This window comes from Trichosurus vulpecula, chromosome 3 (genome assembly GCF_011100635.1).
Source record: "Trichosurus vulpecula isolate mTriVul1 chromosome 3, mTriVul1.pri, whole genome shotgun sequence".
Taxonomy (NCBI): Eukaryota; Metazoa; Chordata; class Mammalia; order Diprotodontia; family Phalangeridae; genus Trichosurus; species Trichosurus vulpecula.
The window spans coordinates 175,516,038-175,540,095 of record NC_050575.1 but is presented as its reverse complement, the minus strand read 5'-3'; the positions used below and the strand labels follow the sequence as shown (position 1 = coordinate 175,540,095).

Sequence of the window (24,058 nt, the reverse complement as noted above, 5' to 3'; positions counted from 1 at the left end):
TTCTTTATTTGATGGGTTGCTGGGGCCAAAGAATTCATCACCTACCAATCAGCCTAATGAGCCCCTCTTTGTGTGGCTATACTAGTCCTGGAAAAGTAGGGCATATGTACAGAGATGAGTATAATACAAAGATAGGAATGAATGGAGGAAAAGGAGCAAGGGATCAGACAATGTGCCACAGGAAAATCTGAGGAAGAAGAATGTATTAACTCAACTGATCATGGGAGGCTTCTCAGAGGTAACACCTGAGCTGATTCTTGAAGGCAGAAAAGGATTTTGAAATGCAGAGCCGAAGTAAAAGTATATCCCAGGTGTAACATGAGTCATATAGAACACGTGCCTGTTTCTGGCTGACCAATCAATCATTAAACATTTATTACACGCCTATGTGTAATCACATGTACGAGAATATTTGAGTATAACGGAAATAATGAACTCCCTAGCAGCTTCTGGCCATGTGTGACTCAATGCTGAAAGGAAATTTTAGTACAGCAGGGCACACCCTGAGTGTTCCCTCGGTCCTCTCCCTGGAGTCTCATGGTCCTTCCCCTTCCAGGCATGGGGGAAATTGACATTGTCCTTCACGACTATAATTCCCAGAAGCCCATGTAGCCAGGTCCCAGAGACCTTCCCTTTACACTGAGAGAAAAGGTCTGAATACCTGGTTACATAGGAATGGGGGCATGGCTTGTATGAATGCACTAAGAGATATGGAATACGAAGTTCAGGCAATAGTTTAGTCAGCCCATTTGGCTAGAATGTAATGTCGATGATAATATATACCTTGCTTTCAAGTAGCTTACCATTTTCACGAGGGGGCATACATTAACATCTGAGTGGTACAAGAATTCTTTCTATGAAAATACCTGCATTACAGGGGCACTAGAGGCAGAAAGTCAAGTGGACAGAAGCCACAGCTACTCAGAGTTCAACTTCTGCACAAATCATTGGGTCACAGTTCAGACTGCAGGTGCTCCAGCTCCCAGTCTCTCTCTGGCATGCAGAGCAGGAACCAGGCCTCAATCTAGGTTCCTGCAGTTTTCATCCCAAATCCCACCTAGCAATCAATCAACCCCAATAATGATTTATTAAGTACCTACTATGTGCCAGGCTATCCCTCTGTGTATGCAGGAACAGACTAGCCTGGGTTCCTTATGGCTCCTTAGAAATCAACCCAAGTTAATCTAGTCTAGGGTTGGATACTTAAAAGTGATCCCTTTTAAACTCCTTGAGATTAAGTATTATTTCAATTTTTTGCATTTGTATCCCCAGGACCTGGAACGCCTGCCACATAATTCTTGTGGATTAATTGATTATAACTTACTTCATAACTTTATCTAAATGTAGTTCAGACCACAATCTATTAAGATTCTTATTTCCTTCCCAACTTTAAGTAACTCAAAGGACTATATGCTCACATTAGAGATAGAGATAAAGAGTTTACTGAATGGAATAAAAAATAGAAGACACAGCTTTAAAAACTACCAGACAGCCTAGCACACCCACTCCAGAGGGGTGAAATCTGACATCTCCAGTCTCCTCTGGTTAAGTTCTTTGTCAAAGGCTTCGCTTCTGCCAAAGAAGCAGCCACACCTAGAGGCTATTTGCAGAGGAAGGTGATCAGACATCTCTAACATCAAAGTCACAAAGAGAGGAAAGAGAACAGTCTCGTCACCTGACATCCCCAAACATCCCGACTCTTGGGGGGAAAGCTTTTGCCTCTTGGCCCATCACCAAGTGATACCCGAACTCCAATGGCCACTTGAAGGATTTCTTTGACATGTTTGACATCAACTTCTTCCCCCTCCCCCCAGACCTAGGACCTCTACATCAACTGCTGGAGTTCCCCTGCCCATGCAGCATCTCAGGTCATCTTTGGACCTGTCTGCCATAAAAGAGTTGATTACTTTTGTTCTAATTGCCTTTAGCACAGCATCAAAGGATCTTCATGGCATCTCCATTTACATTAAGCCCCTGAAACTACACAAGCCACCATTTCCTATCCCTTTGGTGCCATTAGGATGAGTATAATTCAGGGGACAGAAAGCCTGGAACAAACTCAGGCCATTTCAAACATGAGGCCCATTCAGCCAACTGAGATCTAAAGGGAGTGAGAATTGGATCATCTCCTATGTTCCATCCCCCAAGTGGGGTGCAGCCAAAGGTTCTGTCCTGGCCTTGGTTCTCTTTTCTTTCTATACCCTCTCTCTTGATGATGACGACTTCAATCATTATCTCTATGTAAACAACTCCTAAATCAATCAACCAGCCTTTATTTCTTTCCTGAGTTTCAGTTCCATCTCACCAACTGTCTGCTGGACATCTCCGATTGAGCCTGTGGTAGATGTCTCGAACTCAACATGTACAAAACAGAATTCATTATCTTCTCTGTTAAACCTGCTCCTCCTCCTCCAAACTCCCCATGTCTGTGGAAGGCATCATTATCCTTCCAGGAATTTATGATCGCAAGTGCAGAATGGTCCTTGATTCTTCACTCTCTCTCACTCCCCACAGGCAATCAGTTCACAAATTTTGCCAATTTTCCCTCCACAAAAATCTCTCACTTCTATATGCCCTTCTCTCCACTCACATAACTACCATTTGTGTTTCATAACTTCTCCATCTCCTGCCAAGATTACTACAATAATCTCCCAATTGGTCTCCCAGATTCCATTCTCTCTCCTCTCTGCCTCAGCTTGCATCCTCCACATAGCAGCCAACAGAATCTTCCTAATGGGTCACTTCCTTGCTCAAGAATGTTCAGTGATTTCCTGTTGCCTCCAGTAGAAAATATGAACTCCTCTTTTGGCAATTAAAGTCTTTCATATATTATAATGACCAAGGTTGGCCCCAGAGAAGAGACATGAGAATATACCTCCCAGCATTCTCTGCAGAGGTTGGGACCTATGAGTGTGCATCATTGGGTATCATGTCACACCTGGCTGATATGTTGGTTAGTTCTACGGAACTGTGGTTTTTTTCTTTTTCTTTGTTATGAGGAAGGCATTTTAGGAGGGGGAGGAGGAGGGGAGGTTTATATTTGGAAATGAAAGTGCTGTAAAAACAAGATATCAAAATAAACTCTAAATTAAAAACACTTAAACAAATCATAAAAAATAAAGCCCTTCAGAGTCTGGCTCCAGCCACATACTGACCTATGTGCTCTTCCTCAAATTCAGCATCTCATCTCTCGCCTGGGCGTCTCTGCGCAAACTGGTCCACATGCCTGGAATGACTCCCTCCCTTTTCCTCTCTCTCTTCTCCCTCTTCTCCCTCTCTTACAATACAATCCCCAGCTTTCTTCAAGGCTCAGCTCAGGTGACTCCTCCTGTGAGAAACCTTTCCTGGTCCCTGTATTTTTAATGCTCTTATCCTCCAATTGGATAATATCGGTGAAGCTCTTAGCAGGCACTAAATAAATGCTTCTTCCCCTTCCTTTCCCCCTATTGTATTGAATTAGCTAATAAATTATCTGCGTAAATGTTATTACTCCCACCCTACCCCCCAGGAGACCCTAAGCTCCTTGAGGGCAGGAACTGGTTTCTGTTTTGTTTCAGTTTCCCTGGCTCCTAGCACAGTTCCTTCCTCATAGTGGATGCTTTAAAAATGCTCATTGAATGGAATTGTTGTCAAGGAAGTGCTATGAAAAATCTGAGGTGGTAGAGATCAGGTTTACCTGAAGGGTTCTGGGAAGGCTTCATGGAGAGAATACCTTAGATGAACTTTGAAGAAAGGAAGGAATTTCTACAGGGTGTTGGGTTGGGGAGGGGTAGGGATCCCCGGTCATTCTCATTGGAGCAGGGGTTTCTCAGCATTTTTGTGTCACAGACCACCCTGATGGCAATCTGGTGAAGCCAATGGGCCCCTTCTCAGAATGTTTTTAAACAATTGAAGGAAATGCTAAATTAGAGATTAGTAAAAGCAAAGATATAATTTTTTCCCCCATCCAAGTTCATGGAGCTCCTGAAATCTATCTATGGACTCTTAGGTTAATCCATGAAGCCCAAGTTAAAAACCCCTGAGTTTGAAGGTTATCTGCCCAGAAGTGATAACTGGACTGATGAGCTGGAAGAAGACCTCTTGTGAGGGCAAATGACCACCAAAGGCTCAGAGCTCCCAAGAGTCCCACCAACCAAGGTCCCTTTCTGGTCTTGGGGTGGAGGAGGACATACAGAGAAGGTATTGGAGTCCCCAAAGTCCATTTTGAATGCCTCTGACATTCCAGAGACAAGTCCTTACCTGACACATAGTAAGTACTTAATAAATGCTGGCTGACTGATGTACCCATGATATTTGTGGGTTGACCTATATAAATCTCTCTTGATCTCTTCCTGTTGACTTTCTCCCTCCTTACTCTCACTCCTTTCCTACCCTGGCTTGGCTTTCAGGTCTGAACTGTTTCACATCTGAGCCACCCAGGACCCAGCACCCAGCTGAAATTGGTACTGAGGCCTATCTGCGCTCACACCTCACTGCTACAAGGCAAAGTCGCATAGGGGTTGAGGAGGAGGGGACTTTGTGTTCAAGGGCCTTTAGGCCCCTTCCTGTGGTTTTGTCAACTGTGAATATGGGGGTGGCAGGATGAGGGGGGAGCGTAGTGCTGCTGAGACATATTGGATATGAGTCACTAAAGATGAGTGAATCAAAAGGGAAGATTAGGGTATGAAGTATTAGTCAGGGAGGGGAGAAACCCCCCCCCCCCGTGGAGATACACATACATACACACACAGGAGGGGTCCAACAGATATGACCCATCTTCTGGGAAGGGACCCTTTGTTCATATATTGGCATATGACCTTAGGAAAAAAAACCCCAATTTCTGCCCCTTTAGTGGGGCTCCCACCTTCAGACAAGAGGAGAGACTCTTTTTTGTTTTGTTTTGTTTCTTCTTTCTAGTGGTTCATTCCATTGGTTCTAATTCTTCTTTACAACATGACTAATGTGAAAATATGCTTAATATGAATGTATATGTAGAGCCTATATCAGATTGCTTGCTGTCTCGGGGAGGGGGAGGGGAGGAAAGGGGAGAAAATTTAAAACTCAAAAGCTTGTAGAACTGAATGTTGTAAACTAAAAATAAATAAATTTTAAAAAAAGAGGAGAGAGACATAGGGTTCTAGGTTGGGTCTTGGGGAGGACAAAGGTAACCATGCTGGAAAACTCCTTACGTGTAGTCAGGAGGGCACTGGACAGCTCTGAAAATAACAGACATTTCTGACAATGTGCTTGCCTCAAGGTTGTGAGTCATTGGTCTCTTTCTTGGCTCTAGACACAGGGGTTCCGTTATTCTGGGATCCGAGAATTTTTAAAAAATATTTTGATAACTATTTCGATATAACTGGTTCCTGTATAATCCTATATGTTTTATTTTATTCATTTAAAAAATATTATTCTAATGGATCTATAAGCTTTACAGGTGTGTACATGACATCAAAAAGGTTTAAAAACCCAGCAATGGAAGCCCAGGCTGCTAGACTGTTTTTTGGCCCATACCTTGTGAGCTGATTTGGGCCCAGGTTTTTCCCTTCTCTGCTCTGCCCTTTTGCTGACCCTGTCCAGTATCTCTATGACAGAAACTCCTTGGTTACTGATGCTGTAAGGAATGTGTCCAGTTGAACCACATTGCCTCCCCGGTTCTCTCCTCCAACCTGAAACCCTGAGAGACAGCATAGCTTGATGTCTCACCCCATGAAGGCACAGACATTCAAGGATGGGAAGCCCAGAAAGCAGCAAGAGTATCCTGTGTGGTTACCATGGTTACCATACTAACAATAAGAACCAGCAACTCTTGGCATCTCCTGCCTTCCCTCCAGAAAAAACAAATAAATGGGAGAGGAGAATAGATGGAACTCTTCTTCCTCTTCCAGTTCCTTTGTCTCAAGGCACCAGAACACGCTTGGCCCTGGAGGAGCTGCTTCTAGGGTGACTCTCAGGGTGGGCCACAGCAACACTCCCCTTTTCCCTTCTCTGACGCTGGCCCTGGGCTCCTCCCCATTTCCTTCAGGCTGAGATATTTGGTTGCATTGCCCGAGAGCCTGGCACTAACAGTGTTGCCTGTGCTGGGCCGGCCCAGTGCCAGAGAGGACTGCGAACACCTGTCTCCTGGCACTGGTCCCCCCCCCCCCAAAGCACTATCCCTCCAGGAAACTGCTTCCTCTATGGCCAGCACTTCTGTCTTGGACCCTTCTTCGGGGGGGGGGGGGGGAAGGGGGACCAGCTGGGGCCTTACACTCCAGTTTTGACCACTGGTGTTCCTTTTGCAGCCCAGGGCCCCCGGGCACTTCTAAATTTTCTTCACCATAGAGGACCAAGGGGTGATCAAAGGGCCAAAAGACCTTAGAGGAACTGGGGTTTCAAAGGTTAAGTGATCTGCCCAGAATCTTACAGCTAAGAAGTCACTGAGATGGAATTTGAACCCACGTCCAAGTTTCCATTTCCTACACACCTAGGCGCAGCTAGGTAGCACTGTGGATAGAGCACTGGGTTTGAGGCCAGGGAGACGAGTGTAAATCGTACCTCAGATACTGAGTGGCTGTGTGACCTTGGACAAGTCACTTAACCTTGGTCTGCCTCAGTTTTCTCATCTGTAAAATAGGGATGATTACAATACCTACACAGACACACCCCCTATTGTTGTGAGGATAAAATGAGATGATGTTTTAAAGCGCTTTGAAAACCTTAAAGCTCTATGTAAATGCTAAATTCCTCTGGTATTATTATTATTCTATGCTGCTTTTAATGGCAATAAACCCCATCCGTGGTGGTGCCCCCTCAGCTATTTCTAGAGTCAAGAGGTCACGACTTGGTCCAGGTCAGAGGTCAGAATACAAACCTTTGCAGCCCAACCCAGTGTGGCTCCCAAGGGCTGGGCCTTCCATGCAGAGCCTGGATGAAAAGGGGAGTGAAGGTAGGGTGGCTCCAAACACCTTCTTCTCCCTGGAATGTTTCCTACTAGAGAGTACCCCATCAGAAAGGAGAAGAACATGGCCCACCACCTCTTCTCTTCTTGGTACTCCCCTCAGCCTAGATCAAAGCAATGAATGCCACCACCCGTCTCTAGAGACTGAGTCACAAGAACTAAAGAAATCTCACAGAAAAATCTCCCTCCACTGCAGAAGGCAGAATAGCAGAGACCCCTCCCCCTTCCCATTTATCCGAGATCTCAAAAACCTCCCCTGAATGGCAGAAGAGCAAAATTCCAGGTCGATTGTGAGTAAGGCCAGGCCAGCCCCTCCCCTCCCATTCCAAGATGGGGAGGGGGCTCCTCAGGGTGGTGAAGAGAATAGTGGACTCAGGCTCTGGGGCTCCGGGCTGACTGAAAGATTCATTCTCTGTTCAGGCTCCCTTTTGGGGATGGAAATACCAAGGAGGGGCTGCTCCCCAAATAAAAGCTAAGTGATAGCTATACCTGTTGCCATAGCAACGTACAGTGAGGACTGTGGGATAAGGAGCTTTGTATGGAGTTGGAAGCAGCTGAAAAGCTGAACTGGCTGGGATAGAAGGAGGGGCTCAGGGGCCACCGATTATCCTCTTGGTGTCATTCTCACCAGGGACCCCTGGATCTACCATTTGTGGGGGACTGGGTTGGAGAAGGCTGCTTCCTACCTGGGAATTATCTGCCCAGGCCTCACCTGAGCTCTCAGGGTGTATATGTGGGAGAGAAACACCCCCATTCAATAAGCCTCTAGAGGCCTGTCCTGCCCTGGATGTGGGGTCGGAGGATGCTGGGGACCAATCCCAGCCTACTACCCGTTCTACCTTGGGCAATAACGGTAAACAGCAACAGCTAGAATTCATGTCGTGCTTTAAGGCTTGGAAGGCGCTTTCTTCAACTATAAAACTGAGGTCCTCTAAGGTCTTTTCCAGTCCTAGATCTATGATCCCACGACCTCCCATGGACCACGGAATTCCCTCAGCTTCCAAATACCTTCTCTGCCCAATGCCCACATGGCAAATTCCAGGAATGTGTAGGCTTCTTAGCTTTTAATCCCTAATTTTGAACCTTAAAGCCATTCCCCTACTGGTTTAGGAGACCCAAACATATGGAGAAGTGGCTGTTTGGCTCTTGGTTATCATTCATTCCTTCCAGCCCAGGAATCAAAACTCATTAAAGGATAATGCTCCCATCCTCGGCAGGGTGTGAGCTCCCCCAGCCCTGGGCTGTTCCCCCAAGCCCAGATTCAATCAAACTCCTAGTTTCCTCCAATTGGTGTGTTAAGGCGCTAGGAGCAGGGGCTGCCAGAGTTGCCCTTTCCTCTTTTCTCTGGAGCAGGGGTTCTTAATTTGATGTGCTCCCACCCCCCCACCCCCCCCACCCTGCCACCTCAGGGGTCTGCAGATAGATTTCAGGGGGTCCGAGAACATGACTGGGAAAAACTGCATCTTTATTTTCACTCACCTCTAGATGAAATTTAGCATTTCCTTCCAATTATAAATTAAAAACAACACCACATCATTCTGAGGCAGGGCACACAGGGTTCACTAAACTGCCAAGACATACAAAAAGGTTAAGATCCTCTGAGGTAGAGGAATCCGACAATCAGAGTGGTTGAGAAGGCCTTGGAGCGGGGAGGGCTATGACCAGGCCGAGTGATGCAGATATCCCAGAGGTTGTCCAGAAAAGGGAATGGGAGAAGGAAACAAATATTTATTTTGTACCTACTGAGGGAAAGGGGCTAAGCACCTTACAGATATGATCCCGATTTTACAGTTGAGGAAACTGAGGCAGACAGGTTAACTGACTTGCCCAGGGTCACATAGCTGGTAGGTAAGATCTATTCTAAGACAGATCTGAACTCAAGTCTTCCTTATACCAGCCCCAATGCTCTAACCATTGTACCACCTAGTTGCCTCTAAGGGCAAGGGGAAGATAGGAGGACCAGAGATTGAGAGGAAGTAGGTGTCTAAGGTGCCAAAGCAAGCACCCACTAACCCGATGCCCCTACTGCACCCAGATATTCAATTCAACAGCAAACGTTTGTTAAGCTTGTCCTAGGAGCAAGGTCCTATGTTATATTACTGAAAAGGGGAACATCTTTCCCATCCATTCATAGGCCCGTGCGACCTGCTTCAGTCACGTGAAAGCCTAAATCACATGAGTCTGAGTGACATGAGCCTGGGTCACGAGGGCTGTGACGCCCTCTGACCCTGAAGAAGTGTATACATACTCTGAGGTTAGCATTATCACTTTGGGGCTCACTCATGGGAAGAGTGTTCGTGTGATGTAGTCTGATGAGACTCTAGGTAGCCCTGAAGGAGCCCCTGGCTTTGAAAACCCAGATGTTGGTGTTTCTCTCTCTGGTGACTATGTATGTATTGTTTTGGTCAGACAGTTGGAAGCCCTGTCTGTTGGGCTTTGCTGTTTGTATTTGATCTGTTTATATAATTTCTGCTCGTGATTTCTGTTTGTATTTTCTCTCAAGTTCGGGGTGCTGACTTTTCCCCTGAACTAAGTGAATTATGTATACATATATATATGTATGTTTGATTATAGCAAGATTGTTGACCCCTTTAAAGTTGCTTTCCTTTAGAAAAGCAGATCAAAGAACCTGCTAGCAACCCTCCTATGCTGGTGTTACTGGTTTTACTCCTCCACAGTAGCTGCAAGCAGCATTGCTGTTACATCATGTTAGGTGCCAAAACTGTAAAGAGACATCAAAAGTCCTGTTCTCAAGGAGATCCAGCCTAATGAGATAAAGGTAGAGAAAGTGCTTTGAAAAATGTGAGCAGGGGGGCAGTTAGGTAGCGCAGTGAGTACAGCACTGGCCCTGGAGTCAGGAGGACCTGAGTTCAAATCCAGCCTCAGACATTTGATACACTTACTAGCTGTGTGACCTTGGGCAAGTTGCTTAACCACAATTGCACCCCCCCCCCAAAAAAAAAACTAATTATATAAGAAGGGAGAGACCACTTCTCCCGGGCTGCTGAGGAAGGTGAGCCTGGGAAGGACTCACCCAGGAGGCGTGTGAGGTAGAGCTTGAAGGGAAGGACTTGGGTGGATGGAGATGGCATTAGGAAGGGGCTGCATTCTAAGGACCACAAAGTGGGAGATGACTGAATGAGAACGACGGAATGTGGAAAATGTAAAGGGTGGTTTGAATCAGTTCTCCTACTTACCCCCAATGTGACCTTGTCACTAAATCTCTTTGGGTCCCAGTTTCCTTATCTTTAAAACCGAGAGGGTTGGGCGAGATGGCCTCCAAACGTCCTTCCTACTCTAAATCTAAGCTCCTGTGATCCTAGGAGAGAGTCTGGGCAGGTGGGTTGAGACCGTGTTGTGAGATGGCCTTGCACACCAGGATTCGGTGTTTATGCCTAATTTAATCTCCAGTGGGGAGTCACTGAAGATTTCTGAGGAGGGGAGGAAATACGATCAAAGTGTTGCATGAGGAAGATTGTTTGGATAGCAGTGCAAAGAATGGATTGGAAAAGGGATTGAACAGTCTGGGCAAGAAGAAAAAGGGCCTAAACTGCAGCATTTGCAGGAGAATGACGACAATGAGACATGTGATAATATTGTGAAGGCTGTGTGGGAAGAGACAAGAGTCAAAGGTACCTCCAAGGTATATATACCCCAAGCCTGGAAGACTGGGAGGAGACTGGGAGGAGGTGCCATTAACAGGTAGAAAGGTTAGTGTAAAGGGCGCTTTAGGGGGGAAATCAGATTTCAGGGGGGCAGTCCCAACTGTATAGGTCCATCCCTTCTCCTGACTCTCTACTTCACTCAGGTCAGGGGTAGGGAGGAGTTGGCACTACACGATTTAATATACCTCTTCTCTGGACACAAAAGAACAGGAAAACACCACCACACCTCACTTACCAAACCTAGGGATACCATTTATATACTGGAGTCATTTAAGGTCCCCTAGCTGCTTTCCCTCCTGCCTCTACTCCCAAAACATACAATACAGATCTTTCCTTGGAGTCTTACCTTGTAGACCTGAGAGAAGAAGCCACTCCCAATAAGTTCAGCATCAAAGTTCTCCCAGAATTCCAACCTCCGGACAGCTGTGCGTAGTCTCTGCCAGCGATCCACCTGGAGATATGTGTCTGAAGACTCCCCATCATAGGGTCCTGGGCTGGATGGTTCAGGAGGCATCGTGCCTGTCTCACACATGGTGGGGACTGCTAGTGAATGATAAAGAAAATGACGTGGGAACCTAAGGACAGATCAGTGTGTGTGTGTGTGTCAAATGTCCCCCAAATGGTACCACCAATATAACTGGGACCCAGCCAGACTCTGATCCCTAGCCCAGCCCTTCAGGCAAAGCCACTCTTTTCAGCACTAATTTTGTGATCTTGGGCAAGTCATGGGATCATAGAGATACAGCTGAACCATCCCCATCATGAGGAAACCTGAGGAGGTTAAATGGTCCAACTAGGAAGAATCAGATGTGAGAAATGAACCCAGGTCCTCTGGCTCTAGAGCTAGTGGTCTTTCCACTATACCACGAATTTTAACTCTCAGCCTCAGTTACCCTGTCTGTAAAATGGGACAATCCTTTTACTCCCTGACTCAGAGGAAAGTGTTTATAAATCTTCAAAGGTAACAGAAATATGAGCTGTTGGTGTTGTTAGGGGGCTTTTGCCCCCTAGACCTGTAATCTGTAAAACAGGAGCAAAAACATTCATACCATTTCTCAGCCTTGTTGTAAACCTGAAAGCTTAAACCCAACTAGAAGTTATTATCATCACTGATTTTTCTTTGTCTAGTAGCCAAATTCCTAGGCAGATTTCTGGGTTCAGAGTATGGATTACTTTTAGCAGCACTTGTACCCAGACACCCTGGGCCACTGCCCCTTTCGCCCACCTTTGGCACCTGTTGGCACACAAATGGCCCCCTCCACCCACCCAGAGGGGTACCGCTGCTCCTACCCCCATTTTAACGCAGGCCTATAGTGCTGGCAGCAGAGGGTAGGACTGGCCGGGCGTGAACAGCCCTGGCCCTGGCCCTTCCCTATCAGGTGGCCACGAGGCTGGGGGCAGGGCCCATTCCTGTTGTTGTTGTTCAGGGCGCTGTTTCTGGAAGCCATAGCTCCCAGGGGAGCAAAGTAATTGCTTCAGCATATGCTTCTGACAGCTCCAGGAGAAGCAGAGTAAGCTGGCCTCCCGCTCAGCTGGAGCAGGGGCAACACCAGCACATCTGGGGAAATAGACTCCACTCTGTTTCTGCTCAGAGGATCTCAAAGCACTTTATACCAAGCACCACCTAGCACCACTGGGGCAGTATCAGCGTTGCTCTCCCTGAGCCGCAGAGGACACAAGGGCACGAAGAGCTACCCGAGGGCCCTGAGGCTATCCCAAGCAACACTTTCCTGAGCTCCACTCCTGCCCTTCAGAACCCTCATAACCATCTCTCTTCTGAAACCAGGAAGAGTAGCTTGAGCCTGATTGTTCACAAAGTGGTTCCCTCTCTTTTTACAAATGGCGTGTCTCCCCATTCGAGAGCCCCCTTCGAGCCCTGCCCTGGGGTCCTGTCGTCAGAAGGAATTTCTATCGGGCTGTCCAAGCTGGAAGGACTTGGAGTTCACCCAGAGCTCACTCAGTCCACCTCTCCACTCAATGCATGAATCCCCTCTCCAACAGCTCTTTACTTGAATAGTTCCAGGGATGGGAGCTTACTCCTTCGTAAAACAGCCAGTGCAAATGCTGGCTGTCTCTAGTGTTTGGACACATCTTCAAACGGACCCCCAAAGTATCTCCCTTCCCTTCCACAGTCCTGAGCTCTGCCCTCTGGGACCAAGCAGAACAGTTCTGATCCATCTCCCCTAGAACAGGCCTTGAAATATTTGATGAGAATGATCACGTCTGCCTTCAGCCTTCTTTTCTTCAAGCTAAACACCCCCAGCTTCTTTCATATGACAAAGTTTAAAGACTCTACCATCTAGGAGGAAGGAAGGAGGAGGGAGCAAAGGAAAAAGCTTTTTCAGCTCTCTTCTCCCCCACCCTGGCTTACTCCTCCCCTCCATTCCCACGCTGGCAGTGGCCTGCCAGCCAGCCAGACTCTGTTCTTCAATAGCTCTCTGTGTGGCTGCTGGGATTCCTGGAGGAGGGCAGGGCTCTCACTCTCCAGCCCTCCTTCAATGAACTGTTTGTCCTCTGCCAGGGGCGGCCCCTTCATCTGACTTATAGCCCCTCGAATCCCCCAAGGTTGAGTGAAGACAGCTCAAAGCTCCCTCTGGAAGGGGAGATAGAGCCGTGGGGGTGGGGAAGCAGACAGTGTGAAGACAGACTTGGGGGTGCAAGGCAATGGAGCAGGAAAAGAAAAGTCCTTACTTGTCATGAATCTGAAGAGAAAATGAGAAAGTACTTGTCAGCAAAGAAGGCTGTCAGAGCCTGGGATCATGGGTCGTAAGGGGTCAGTGGCATCTCCTCTGGGAATGGTTAAGGACAAATCGGCTGTCGGTCTGTCTTTGGGGGTTTAAATGTATCCTTTACAGGGCCTCAATGGTCTCTCCAGACACCTGGTATATCCTAAGAACCTAATATCTCAGCAAGGGCTGGAACATAGGGTCAGGATGGCGGAAATGCTCAGTCACAAAATCTGAATTGAACGGGATTCTAGAAGTCACCTGGGCCAACCTAAGCAAGAGTAAGACTCCCCACTCCAACATACCCAAGTGATCACTTAACTTTTGGTGGAGGGCCTTTAGTGAGGAGGAACCAGGGGTGTGCTAGAGCCAGCTCAGACCACAGAGAAGAGCTGATTGTTAAATTTTAAGTGTGAGCTTTCACAGCTCGAAAATCTGCAAAAAGCTACAAATCAGGATTTGATTTATTGTTTTGTTGATTGTCTAGACTGCAGCAAATGACAGAGAAAATGTTAATAATGCAGATTATTTCCTGAGTATTTTCCCTCTCCACCCCCACCCTCCAGCAGTTTGATAAACAATTGCCAACACACCCCTGGGAAGAACGAATTACCTTTTAGCACAAATCATTCCATTCTTGGATAGCTCTGATTCTTAGGATGCTTTTCCTTACATTCAAGCCTAAATCTGCCTCTTTGCAGCTTCTAGCCACTGTGCCAAGATCTGCCCTCTAGGTCAAGCAAAAGAAGTCTAATCCCACGTCCATGTGACAGGCCTCCCACAATCACCCTTAAATCCTAAGTCTTTTTTTCTCCAGGTTAAACATCCCCAGATCCTTTGATCAATTAAGTCCTTTCTCACCTCCTCTGGACACTCTCCAGATATGCTTCCTAATATCCTTCCCAATTCGTGGTGCCGATAATTGAACACTATATTTTGGTTGTGGTCTGACCAAGGCAGAGTACAGCAGTACTTACACCTACCTTGGTCTGGTCACTATGATTCTATTTGGTCTGAGGTTACATTAGCTATCTTGGTTGCCCTCTGATTCATAGTGAGTTTCCAGTGCATTAAGACCTTCAAATCTTTCTCAGACAGATTCCTGGCTAGCCATCCCTCTCCTAGCTTGTGTTTGTCAAGTTGTTGTGGTTTTTTTGTTTGTTTATTTTTGTAACTAAATTAAAAGACATTTATTCCTTTTAAATTTTCTTTTATTAGATTTGGTCCAACAACTTAAACAATCAAAGGCACCAAGAGTGAAAGGACAAGTAAGATGGAAGAGGAGGAAGAACTATAATGGTCACTTCCTAAGGTTGAAAGTAACAAGCAAAGCTCCCAAGCCGAGGCCTGGGCAGCACCATGTGCAGGGATGCCCACTGACCAGGAAGATAGAAAACAGGCCAGCCAATTTGAATTAGATCCTTACTTAGGTGTAAATCAATCAGTCAACAAATTTAGGGCCTAATACTGGCCAGGCACCATGTCAGGTGCTGGGGATATAGGCTAAAATGATAAAACTATCTTTGTCCACAAGGGCTTACATACTGTTGGAAGAAGAAGCAGGTGCAAAAATAAGGCTATATAGAGTAAATACAGGGTGTTGGGGATGGGGGGACCACTAGTAGACGGAGAGGATCAAGTCAGGAATCATAGGGGAGGTGCCACTAGAGCTGAGCTCTAAAGGAAGCTAAGGCTTCTCAGAGGCAGAGTTGAGGAGGGAGGGCATTCTACGTATGGGCCCAGCCTAGGCAAAGTCACAGAGGTGGAAGATGCAGTGGAATATATGAGGACTAGCAAAAAGGGCGATTTAGTAGGACTACAGAGTGCCTGAAGAGGAGTAATGATAAACCTGGAAAGGGAGACTAGGATTGTGAAAGGCTTGAAATGCCAAACAAAGGATTATATGCTTGATTCTAGTGGCCTGGTGCTTACTCGGTCAAGCCTGTTCTCTAGGAAGGTCACTTTGGCTGCTGTGTGGACCATGGACTGAAGAGGGGAGAGGCTTGAGGCAAGATGACCAAGTAGGATGTAATCACATTGCTGTCTTTCTGAGATCTCCACAATCCTTTTTCTGGATTCTCATTAACAATGTCTGAATTAATTCCTTAATGCAGAACCTAACCCCCTGCTCTGAGATTTCAGGGTCCTAGTCGTTTTCCCTAGATAAGGGAAAAGGGAGGGGTCACCAAAAATGGGGCCACATCCCATCATACCACTCAACCCAGACTCTGGGTTCCCTTGAGACTGGTGGTACATTTCACCATTGTTGTGAGCATCACTGGCCTCCTGGGCCTCTCTCTGGAAGGATACCTCCTCTTGCTCTTCCTGCCCCCAACCTCACAGCTGCTCACCCACAAGCTTCCTCAGGTTTGTGGTGGCCCCTCACTGTGTACTCACTTCCTGGGCTCCTGAAGGAGCATGTGAAGGACAGAAGGAGAGGGCTGTCCTCCTAAAACATCCCCCAGAGTCCTCCCAGACCTTGGGATATCTCAAGGACAAGGAAAAAGGAAGAGGGCAACACTTCCCCTCCACAAACAGACCACTTTGAAGCAGGAATGGAAGTTCTGTAAACAGACACTTCCTGCTCATTAATCTTGGCTTTGGAATCCCTGCCCCTGCTTGGCCTGGAAGTGGAGGTATGGGCACGGCTGGGGTGAGAAATGATTAGAGGAGTAGGAAGGAAAGAGGGGCAGAGTTCCATTGAGGACAACCTGTGTTTGAATCACCACACTACCTCTTAGCTGTCCATATCACCAGAGGTCATGTCACTTGTTAGGACCCCAGTCTGTAAATAAGGGAGCAGGAATTGATCACCTCTTAGGTTACTTCTAGCTGGAAAATTCTAAAACACCTTCGTTTCTGCCCCAGAGAGCCCTGGCTGTAAAACAGTTTCCTTTTGAGTTTTAACAGGAACACACATATACTCCCCCTCACCCCAACCAGCCCAATGGACCAGCCTTTGCTCTGGGCTCTGAGATTCCTGGGGAAGTGACACCATCTGACCTCAGAGAATGTCCAGCCACCCTACTGAAAGGGAAAGTGCCTCCAGGCTACCAGCCCACATCTGCAGACTTCCTGGGCCTGACTTCAATAATCTGGGGGCCAAGGTTTTGAATCCCACCCCAGATTCCACAATAAAAGCACAAGCACGCTGTCCCCTTGTTTCTCCCCCCTTCAAATACCATCTTTAAAAATCAGTGAAGAGGAGATAGTCCTACAGTTCTGCCAGGCACAGTGTGGGTGTGGTATGTCCAGACTTCTCTAAGGAGCCACAGTGCCCACTGGCAAGCTGGCTCCAGGCACCCCCACCATTCCAGGCTTCTCACCACCCCTGAAATCCCAGACCTGAATTTAATAGGAAAAAAACCTTCCTGGCAGCTTCCCTGCACAGCATAGACAGAAATTCCTCACCCTACTTCCCCAGGCAAAAAGCCAGCCTTCCTCTCTGCTCTACTACAGGAAATGGTTTGAATTAACCTTCCTCCCCCACCTCCCTTGAGCCTGGCTTTCCTTGATACTGCAGGTAAATCTAGGTGCCCTCATGGCATAGCATAGGTTGGCCCCCAGTCTGCCGGCGTGTGGAAGAAAAGCAAGAATGTCGCTTCCTTCTCTTCTCCACAGGAATAGTGCCAGCTTAAGCCTGGCTTTTCTACCCTCCTAAGGGGGCACTACTGGAAAAAGGAAGACCTTTATCTCCAGGTCCAAAGTGAATCTCCCAAAGCATACCCAAAATGTGATTCTCTGCCACCCTACCCCCCACCCCGTTGTCTAGGGATCAGGCAGCCTCCATCTGGGGAGATAATTACCAGGCAGGCAGGACCCAGCTCTCTGCCTTCTGCTCTTCCAGAGGACTTAGTCACTCCTGAATAATGGGTATGGGGAGGGGATGGGCCCAGGCACTATTACTCACTTAATGGCCTTCAGTTACACAGCTACAGACGGATGGACAGAGAGAATTCTAGCTTGAAGCATCCTACCTGCTTAAGCCAGTCCCATGCCTCCACTTCCTAACTGTATCCAATGTGTCTAGACTCGCCAGGATCCAGCCTGAGACAGTCAGGGATCATTTCTTATAGTAGAGGCATAATTCAAGGGATCCCTGGCCCCGGGCCTTCTTTGAGGATCCTGAAAGTCTGTCTGACAAGGAAACCCAGAAGAACCCTAAAAGAAAGAGGCAGGCATGAAAAGCCACACTCTGACAGACCCACCTACCCACCACGCTCAGCAATGACTTCTCAGAGGCCAAAGGCGGGCAGCCCCCCAGGTCTGCAAAGGATTCCCATTTCCCAAGAGCTGGTCTTGGACCCCACCACTGCTGTTGCTGCTATGTGTGTGTATGAGAGCCTGTGCATGGTGGTTTGCTCCAGTGAATGAAGGTTTGTGTGTATATACACATGGGTGTGTATTTAGGATTGAGTGTACGTGTTTATGGATATAAATGTGTACAGCTGGGTATGGTATGTGAAGGATTATGAAGATACATGTGCTTGTGTCTGAGAGCACGTGTGTGAAACATGTGCCTATGTTTAAATGTGTTGATAAGGGTGTATATGAGTACATATATGTATTTGTGCATGTTTGTGCCTGTGCATGCCCATACCCAGATTCAGGCACCTGCACCTTCTGTTTACAGATGTGCCTGTCAGATGCTGCCTCCATACACGCAGCTCCAACTTATGCCTGCTCTTAGCACTAGTTTCTATGGCACCAATTTTCAAGAGTTCTGTCTCAGTGAAATGTCTGGTTTTTCATATACCTTGGAGGAGTGGGGGGAATGGACAGAGCCAAAGGCTGACACCAACAAAGAGTTATGCTACATTGAGAAGTTCTTCTGTCTCCACTGAGCAAAGGGCTAGTTTCAAATTGCAGCAAGAAGACCTAAAGTTAGAGCTTCTTGGCTGCAAAAGTTACCAAGGTGGTGAATAGGCAGAGGCTTTCACCTGCTAGAGGCTGTGAATGAGGACTGGAAAGTCTGGCACCTGTCTGGGATGGTGCAGGTGGAATCTCTCTGGCTGGGAGATAAGCAAATGTAGGAAATGATGTGTGAAGGCCGTTTTCAGGCCAAGGTCTCTGTCTTTGTCCCATGTCTTCAGGCAGCACCTGATTTGACAGGTCATGATTTCTAGGCCAGGAAAAGGCCCATCCTTTAGAGTCAACAAATCCAACCAGAGCTGTCACTACATACAACCAAGATAGAGAGCTGCACTCCCCCACTACCACCACCACCAAAAGGAAGAGAGGAAGAAGGGGGATATCATAATTCCTCCACCTGCCATGACATGATGCTTTCCTCTCTTACCTGGACTGAAATTCCCACCATTCCCACCATCCCACTAACAGGTCACTACAGAGACAGGGATTCTGTCTCTAGAAAGCCATAGCAAAAAACATACATTTTGCCTGGAAGCAGTCTTCTTTTATTATTCCAGATGCTTATCAGCCATCACCAAAATCAGTAAAAATGTTTATCAGATTTGTAAAGTGGATCACCCCAGGCCCTACAGGATAAGATTCAGGATTACAAAGTTGAAGCCAGAAGGAATCTTAGATTTCATTTGGTACAATGCCCTCATTGTTCAGATAGGGAAACTGAGGACCAAGAAAGGCAGTGATTTACCCAAGGTCCCACCAAAAAGGCAGGCTGCATTACTCACTGGAAAGAATACAGAACTAGGTTTTAGTCTTACCTCTGTCACTAACTAGTTGTATGACTGGCCAAGCTCCCACACCTCTGAGCCCGTTTGTTCATTTGTAAAACAAGGGAGTTGCACTAAATAATGTCTAAGATTCCTCATATTCACTCAGAAGAAATGAGAGATAGTATGAGGACTGATTCTAAGAGGAATTTTGAAGGTACATGAGGCAGGAATGACAGAGAAAGGGACCTTGAAAGGAACAAGGGAAGAAATGAGGGGCAGGGAGGGAAGTTACTGTTCCCCCAAGATAAACTCCACCCATCTTACAGTGAAGAACTCCTGGCTCCAGATTCAGAAATAACAGGTAACAATTACATGCAGTTCATTTTAATGTACTAATGAAGACACTCCCTTTTATAACCCCTTGAGACCACAATCCCTCCTACCTATGATAGCCCCAACCAGGCTAGAAAAATACAAGGGTGGGCTTCATTGGGAACACAGCTAATACCAGACTTAGGTACCAGACCTGAGGCTTCCCTGGGATAAGACAAAAAAAAAAAAAAAAAAAAAGCTCAAAGTCCTCCTTTCTGTATATTTCTTTTCAGAGAGGTCTTAGCTACCCCAGGCACATCTCCCTCCAGATGATCTGAAGTCAGCCTGGGCAGCCACCCAGCAATGCCACACCCAACTGATAATGACATAGTTGATAAATAAGCAAATAAGCGCTGGCAGAGAATCCCAAGGACCATGTGTTAGAAAACGTGACAATGACCAGGCAGCCAGCCTCCTGGGGCCATTCAGGTACCTCAAAAGGGAAAGAAAATTAACACCAAGTATTAAACCCCAACAGGGAAGCCAGGCCAGGATACAGCCTTTCCAGAGTTTCCTTGGGAAAACAGGCCCCTGCCTATTTCACAGAGCAGATGATTCCCAGTAAAGTTAATTTCTATAAAGTGAATAGTTTCCTCATTGATTTCCATTATAAAATAGGAGACGCGTTCCCCAAGAGACCTAATCATAATTTCTGGTGGATTGTATCTAGCCTCATGGTACGCTGAGCCTGAGCCACAGTGCTATCTATGCCCATCCAGAAACCCACAGTCCCTTTATTTTTCCAATACCTACCGCAGATCCTTAATAACTTTTGTTGAATTAAATTGAATTGCCTCATAGCACTTTTCCAGTAGGGACACTCTAGACCACTGCCACCTTCTTGGATCACGGAAATTTCTCCAGTTCTTGATGTTGTACTCATTCCACGGCTATAGTCCCTATAAAATGACTCCTCCCCTTTTCCTTCTGTTTGAGTATTTATACTCTGGGTATTTGTAGTTGTTGTTTAGTCATGTCCGACTCTTCGTGACCCCATTTGGGGTTTGCTTGAGAAAGATACTGGAGTAGTTTGCCATTTCCTTCTCCAGCTCATTTGACAGATGAAGAAACAGAGGCAAACAGGATTAAGTGACTTGCCCAGGGTCACGCAGTTATTAAGTGTCTGAGATCAGATTTCAATTCTCAAAGACAAGTCTTCCCGATTCCAAGCCCAGCACTCTATCCGCTGTGTTATCTAATGGCCAAAATGTTGGGCTAGGAAACTATTTCACCAATCAAAGTTGCTTCCATAAAGCTTAAAAATTCCGTAAATTTGTAGCTTAACATTCTATAAAATGAGTTGGCCCTACTGCCAAAACTATAAATTCAAAGTCAACCTGGATTACTTGTTTACTCACTAGAGATGAGGTAACTAACCATTTTGAGTTTAAATGTTTAAGCTAGGAGTCCCCGAACCCTTTCCTGATGAGGAAATATTGATTTCTCCCAAGTTTTAAGATCACTTACAGTGAGGAAGGGGTTGAAAAAAAAATCCCATAGAGCTCTGGAATGGTAGGTAGAATGGGAACAGCCAACTTGGAGAGCAAACAGCAAGACTTTAAGATCATCTGGTTGGTCATGTTGCCAACTCCTCAATAGTGGGAAAAACAGATGGGTCATTCTCATTATATCTTATGACAGTCCAAGAAATATAGCAAATAAGTATTTCTTCATTTATTCAGTCAACACACACTTATTAAAAGCCTACTATACTCCCCTTAAGAACTAGTGTACAGAGATGGAGAAAATCCCCCATGGCACCTTCCCTGAAGTGATTCCGAAAAAGACTGCACCAGATATCTTGGGCTGGTGCTGAACCAGTGGACTACCTTGGCCTCCTTTAGAGTATCAATATGCAAGTTAGGAGTCAAAGCTAAGAATAAGGGAAAACATCCAAAATCCAAATCCAGATCATAAGAATGGACAGAAAAGAAAAAAAAAAAGGAAGCTGGCTTTCTAAAGATGGCGGGGGTGGGGGAGTAAAAAGGCACCTATGGGAGACTAAAAAGAGAAGAACCAAAGGGCCATCTGGCCCAATATGTTATGCCATGCACACATGTATTCAGCCAATTCCTCCAGTCAGCCAGTCAACAAAGAACATTAATTGACCTCTGAAAAGAACAACAGATATCACTAAAGAACTGCGCTGTCCTTACTTTAGTCTGAGGTGGGATTTGAACTCTCAAAGATAAGTCATCTTATCAAAGATAAGTTCAAATCCAACCTCGGACTAAAGTAAGGACAGGGCAGAGATGATGATAATGATGATAATAACAAGGATAATACCTTATAATTTATATGGTGCTTTAAGGTTTACAAAGTGCTTTACCAATATCATCTCACTTGATTCTCAAAGCAACCCTGCGGAGTACTATTATTATCCCTACTTTACAGATGAGGAAAACTGAGGCTGAAAGCTGAAGTGACTTGCCTAGGGTCAGCTATTTAAATTTAAATTCAGATCTTCCTGACTCTGTGTGTGACATCATTCACTGCACCCCCTAGCGGCCCCAGAGATGTCTTCAGTTCTTTCATTAGTAGGGGGAGTTTTCCAGGGGTTCTCTAACCCCTAGAATGAAGCCTTTACCTGTGGGGACCTTCTTGGCTTCCCCTTTTCTCATTCAGTTTCCCAAATCCTCCTCCAAGGGGCAGAGCGGGCAGAATGATCCCCTTTACCTTTAGTGTGGTTGAGGCAGGAGCTCTAGACTAGGTCTGGGAGTCAGTCATGTAAGCGCCAGCATTTGCTGGCCATATGACCTCTGGCAACACATTAATTCTCTGAGCCTCATTTTCTTCATCTGTAAGCTAGGGACAAGACTCACACTAACTACCTCGTAGAGTTGATGAAGGATATCAAATTCTTTGTTAACTGTTCAGTACTGTTCTTTAGAGGGTCCCATTCTACCACTGAAGAGAAATGTTGCTAGAATCCCAAGGAACGGCATTCTCTGGAGTAGGTGCAGACAGAAAGGTCTGTGTCAGGTTCTTTCATTTCATAGAGTTGTAGGGTTGAGGGGGGCAGCTGCAATGGGGAGCAGTTCTCATCTACTAGAGAAATGTGTATGTGTATCTGACCCCACCCCCCACCCCAGCCTGGCCACTCCTGAATTTTTCTGAAGAAGCATGGAAACCAGATAGTGTACTCAGACAAAAACTGGCAACATTAATTCACATTTCCGTTTCATAAGGCACAACTGTGTAAATAGAGGCAGTACATGCAAGAATGCAAATGTATCTATCCATGTGTATTGACACAGGTCCTAAATGACAGATTTCACACCCTCCCCCCACCCATATACAGTCATGCAAATTGCAAACGAGGAAGAGAAACTTAATCAGTCCTGCCTTGGGCTCCAGATGAACCCCAAAGCATCTCCTGAGAGACTGAAACCGGATGGGGGGCTGAGGGGAAACCCACCAGAGATTATCTGGGGCTGTTTTAGTTCTGGATCTTCTCCATGAAACAGGCCTGTAGGTGGTCAGGGATTTGCCTAGTCTGTTTCCTTTCTGTAGTTCAAACTCAGAGGGGGTGTCAGGTGGGAGAGATCAGAAGCCCAGGCCCGGAGACAAAGGTTTGAAACAAAACACCTTTTTTTTTCCTTTTCATGAAGAGACTGTTATGATGGTCGCTCTCTGCTGTACCGGTTCTTTACTGAAATGCCCTGGCAGACTGCGGTGGGAGTTGGCTGGTACATTGGAAGGGGCACTTGCTCTCTGGTGTTAGAGAGCCCGGTTTCAAACCTGCCTTTGGTGCTTTCTACTTTTGTGACCTTAACTTGCCTGGAAGTAACTTAACCTCCCCGAGCCTCAGTTTCCTCATTTGTAAAGTGAGCGGGTTGGACTAGATAGCCTCTGAGGTCCTCTCCAACTCTAGAGCAATGATCGTTCTTAGAGCCAGAGCCAGCTGGTGATTGGCACAGGGCGAGCCAAGGGAAAATCAGGGGACACTTCTAGCATCCCGACGATTGAGTCCCTGTCCCCCACACCGGCTACAGCCGGGCTTCTCGGCTGGGCTAGCCTCCCTTCTACCCCGAGCGCCCGCAGAGTGGACGGGCGCCCCGGGTTTGGAGGAGTTAGCCCCGCCAATCCCCCGGGGCCTCGGCGCTGTCCTCACCTGCTCAGCGCAATTCCAGGCTCTAGCTTCTGGCTCCGAGTCCGCTGCCGCCCCGTGCCACGGCCCGATCCGCGCGCCTCGCTCCCCGCTCTGGGCCAGGCTGTGCCAGGAGCGCTGTGTGCCCGCCGCCCACAGGCAAGGCTGGGAGGCGGGGAGCGGCAGGGTCCCTCCCAGCGTCGGCCCAGGGCCCGCCCCGCCCTCAAGAAGTTCCTCCAGGGGAGGAGGAAAAGCCTCAGCTATAGTTTAGGGGAGACGAGGCTCCCCAGGTGTAAGGAGAAGAGGGACCTGGAGAGGACTGTGTCCCGAGGGAGTTTGCAGACAGGGCATAGTGATGAAACAGTGTCGGGGAGGGGAAGGGGGAGCCCAGGGGGAGAAGGAGTGGGGCAGGAATCTATAAGCCAAGTTTTGACCCTGCTCTTCTTGCGGTGCTCCAGGAGGAGGGAATAGCGGGGAAGGAATCTTGGCTCTTTCCCTGTACACCAGGAGAGGAGGGTCTAGAACTGGGGGAGTAACCGTGCTCCGGGGTCCCCAGCCGGCCAGAGTTTAGATGAAGGAAGTCTGCCTCCACATTTGCAGTTTACAGCCTGTATGACCATGAACAAGGCACTGTCCCTCCCCTAGGC

The 24,058-nt window shown here is 47.0% G+C and overlaps 1 protein-coding gene across 5 annotated transcripts in view; it reads right to left on the bottom strand.

Moving 5' to 3' along the window:
- Positions 1–23,555, bottom strand: part of LOC118840998 (dual specificity testis-specific protein kinase 1-like) — a 41,288-nt gene extending 17,733 nt beyond the window's left edge. For 3 of the 5 annotated variants that reach the window (XM_036748396.1, XM_036748394.1, XM_036748392.1), the window contains exons 1-2: positions 23,436–23,524; positions 10,931–11,127 (exon numbers count right to left, since the gene is read on the bottom strand). In XM_036748396.1, coding sequence (XP_036604291.1) covers positions 10,931–11,116 — 186 coding nt within the window. In that variant the 5' untranslated portion in view covers positions 11,117–11,127; positions 23,436–23,524. Of the gene's footprint in view, positions 1–10,930; positions 11,128–23,435 lie in introns of all 5 variants that reach the window. The other 2 variants (XM_036748395.1, XM_036748393.1) reach the window with 2 other exon arrangements.
- Positions 23,556–24,058: the final 503 nt, after the last annotated feature.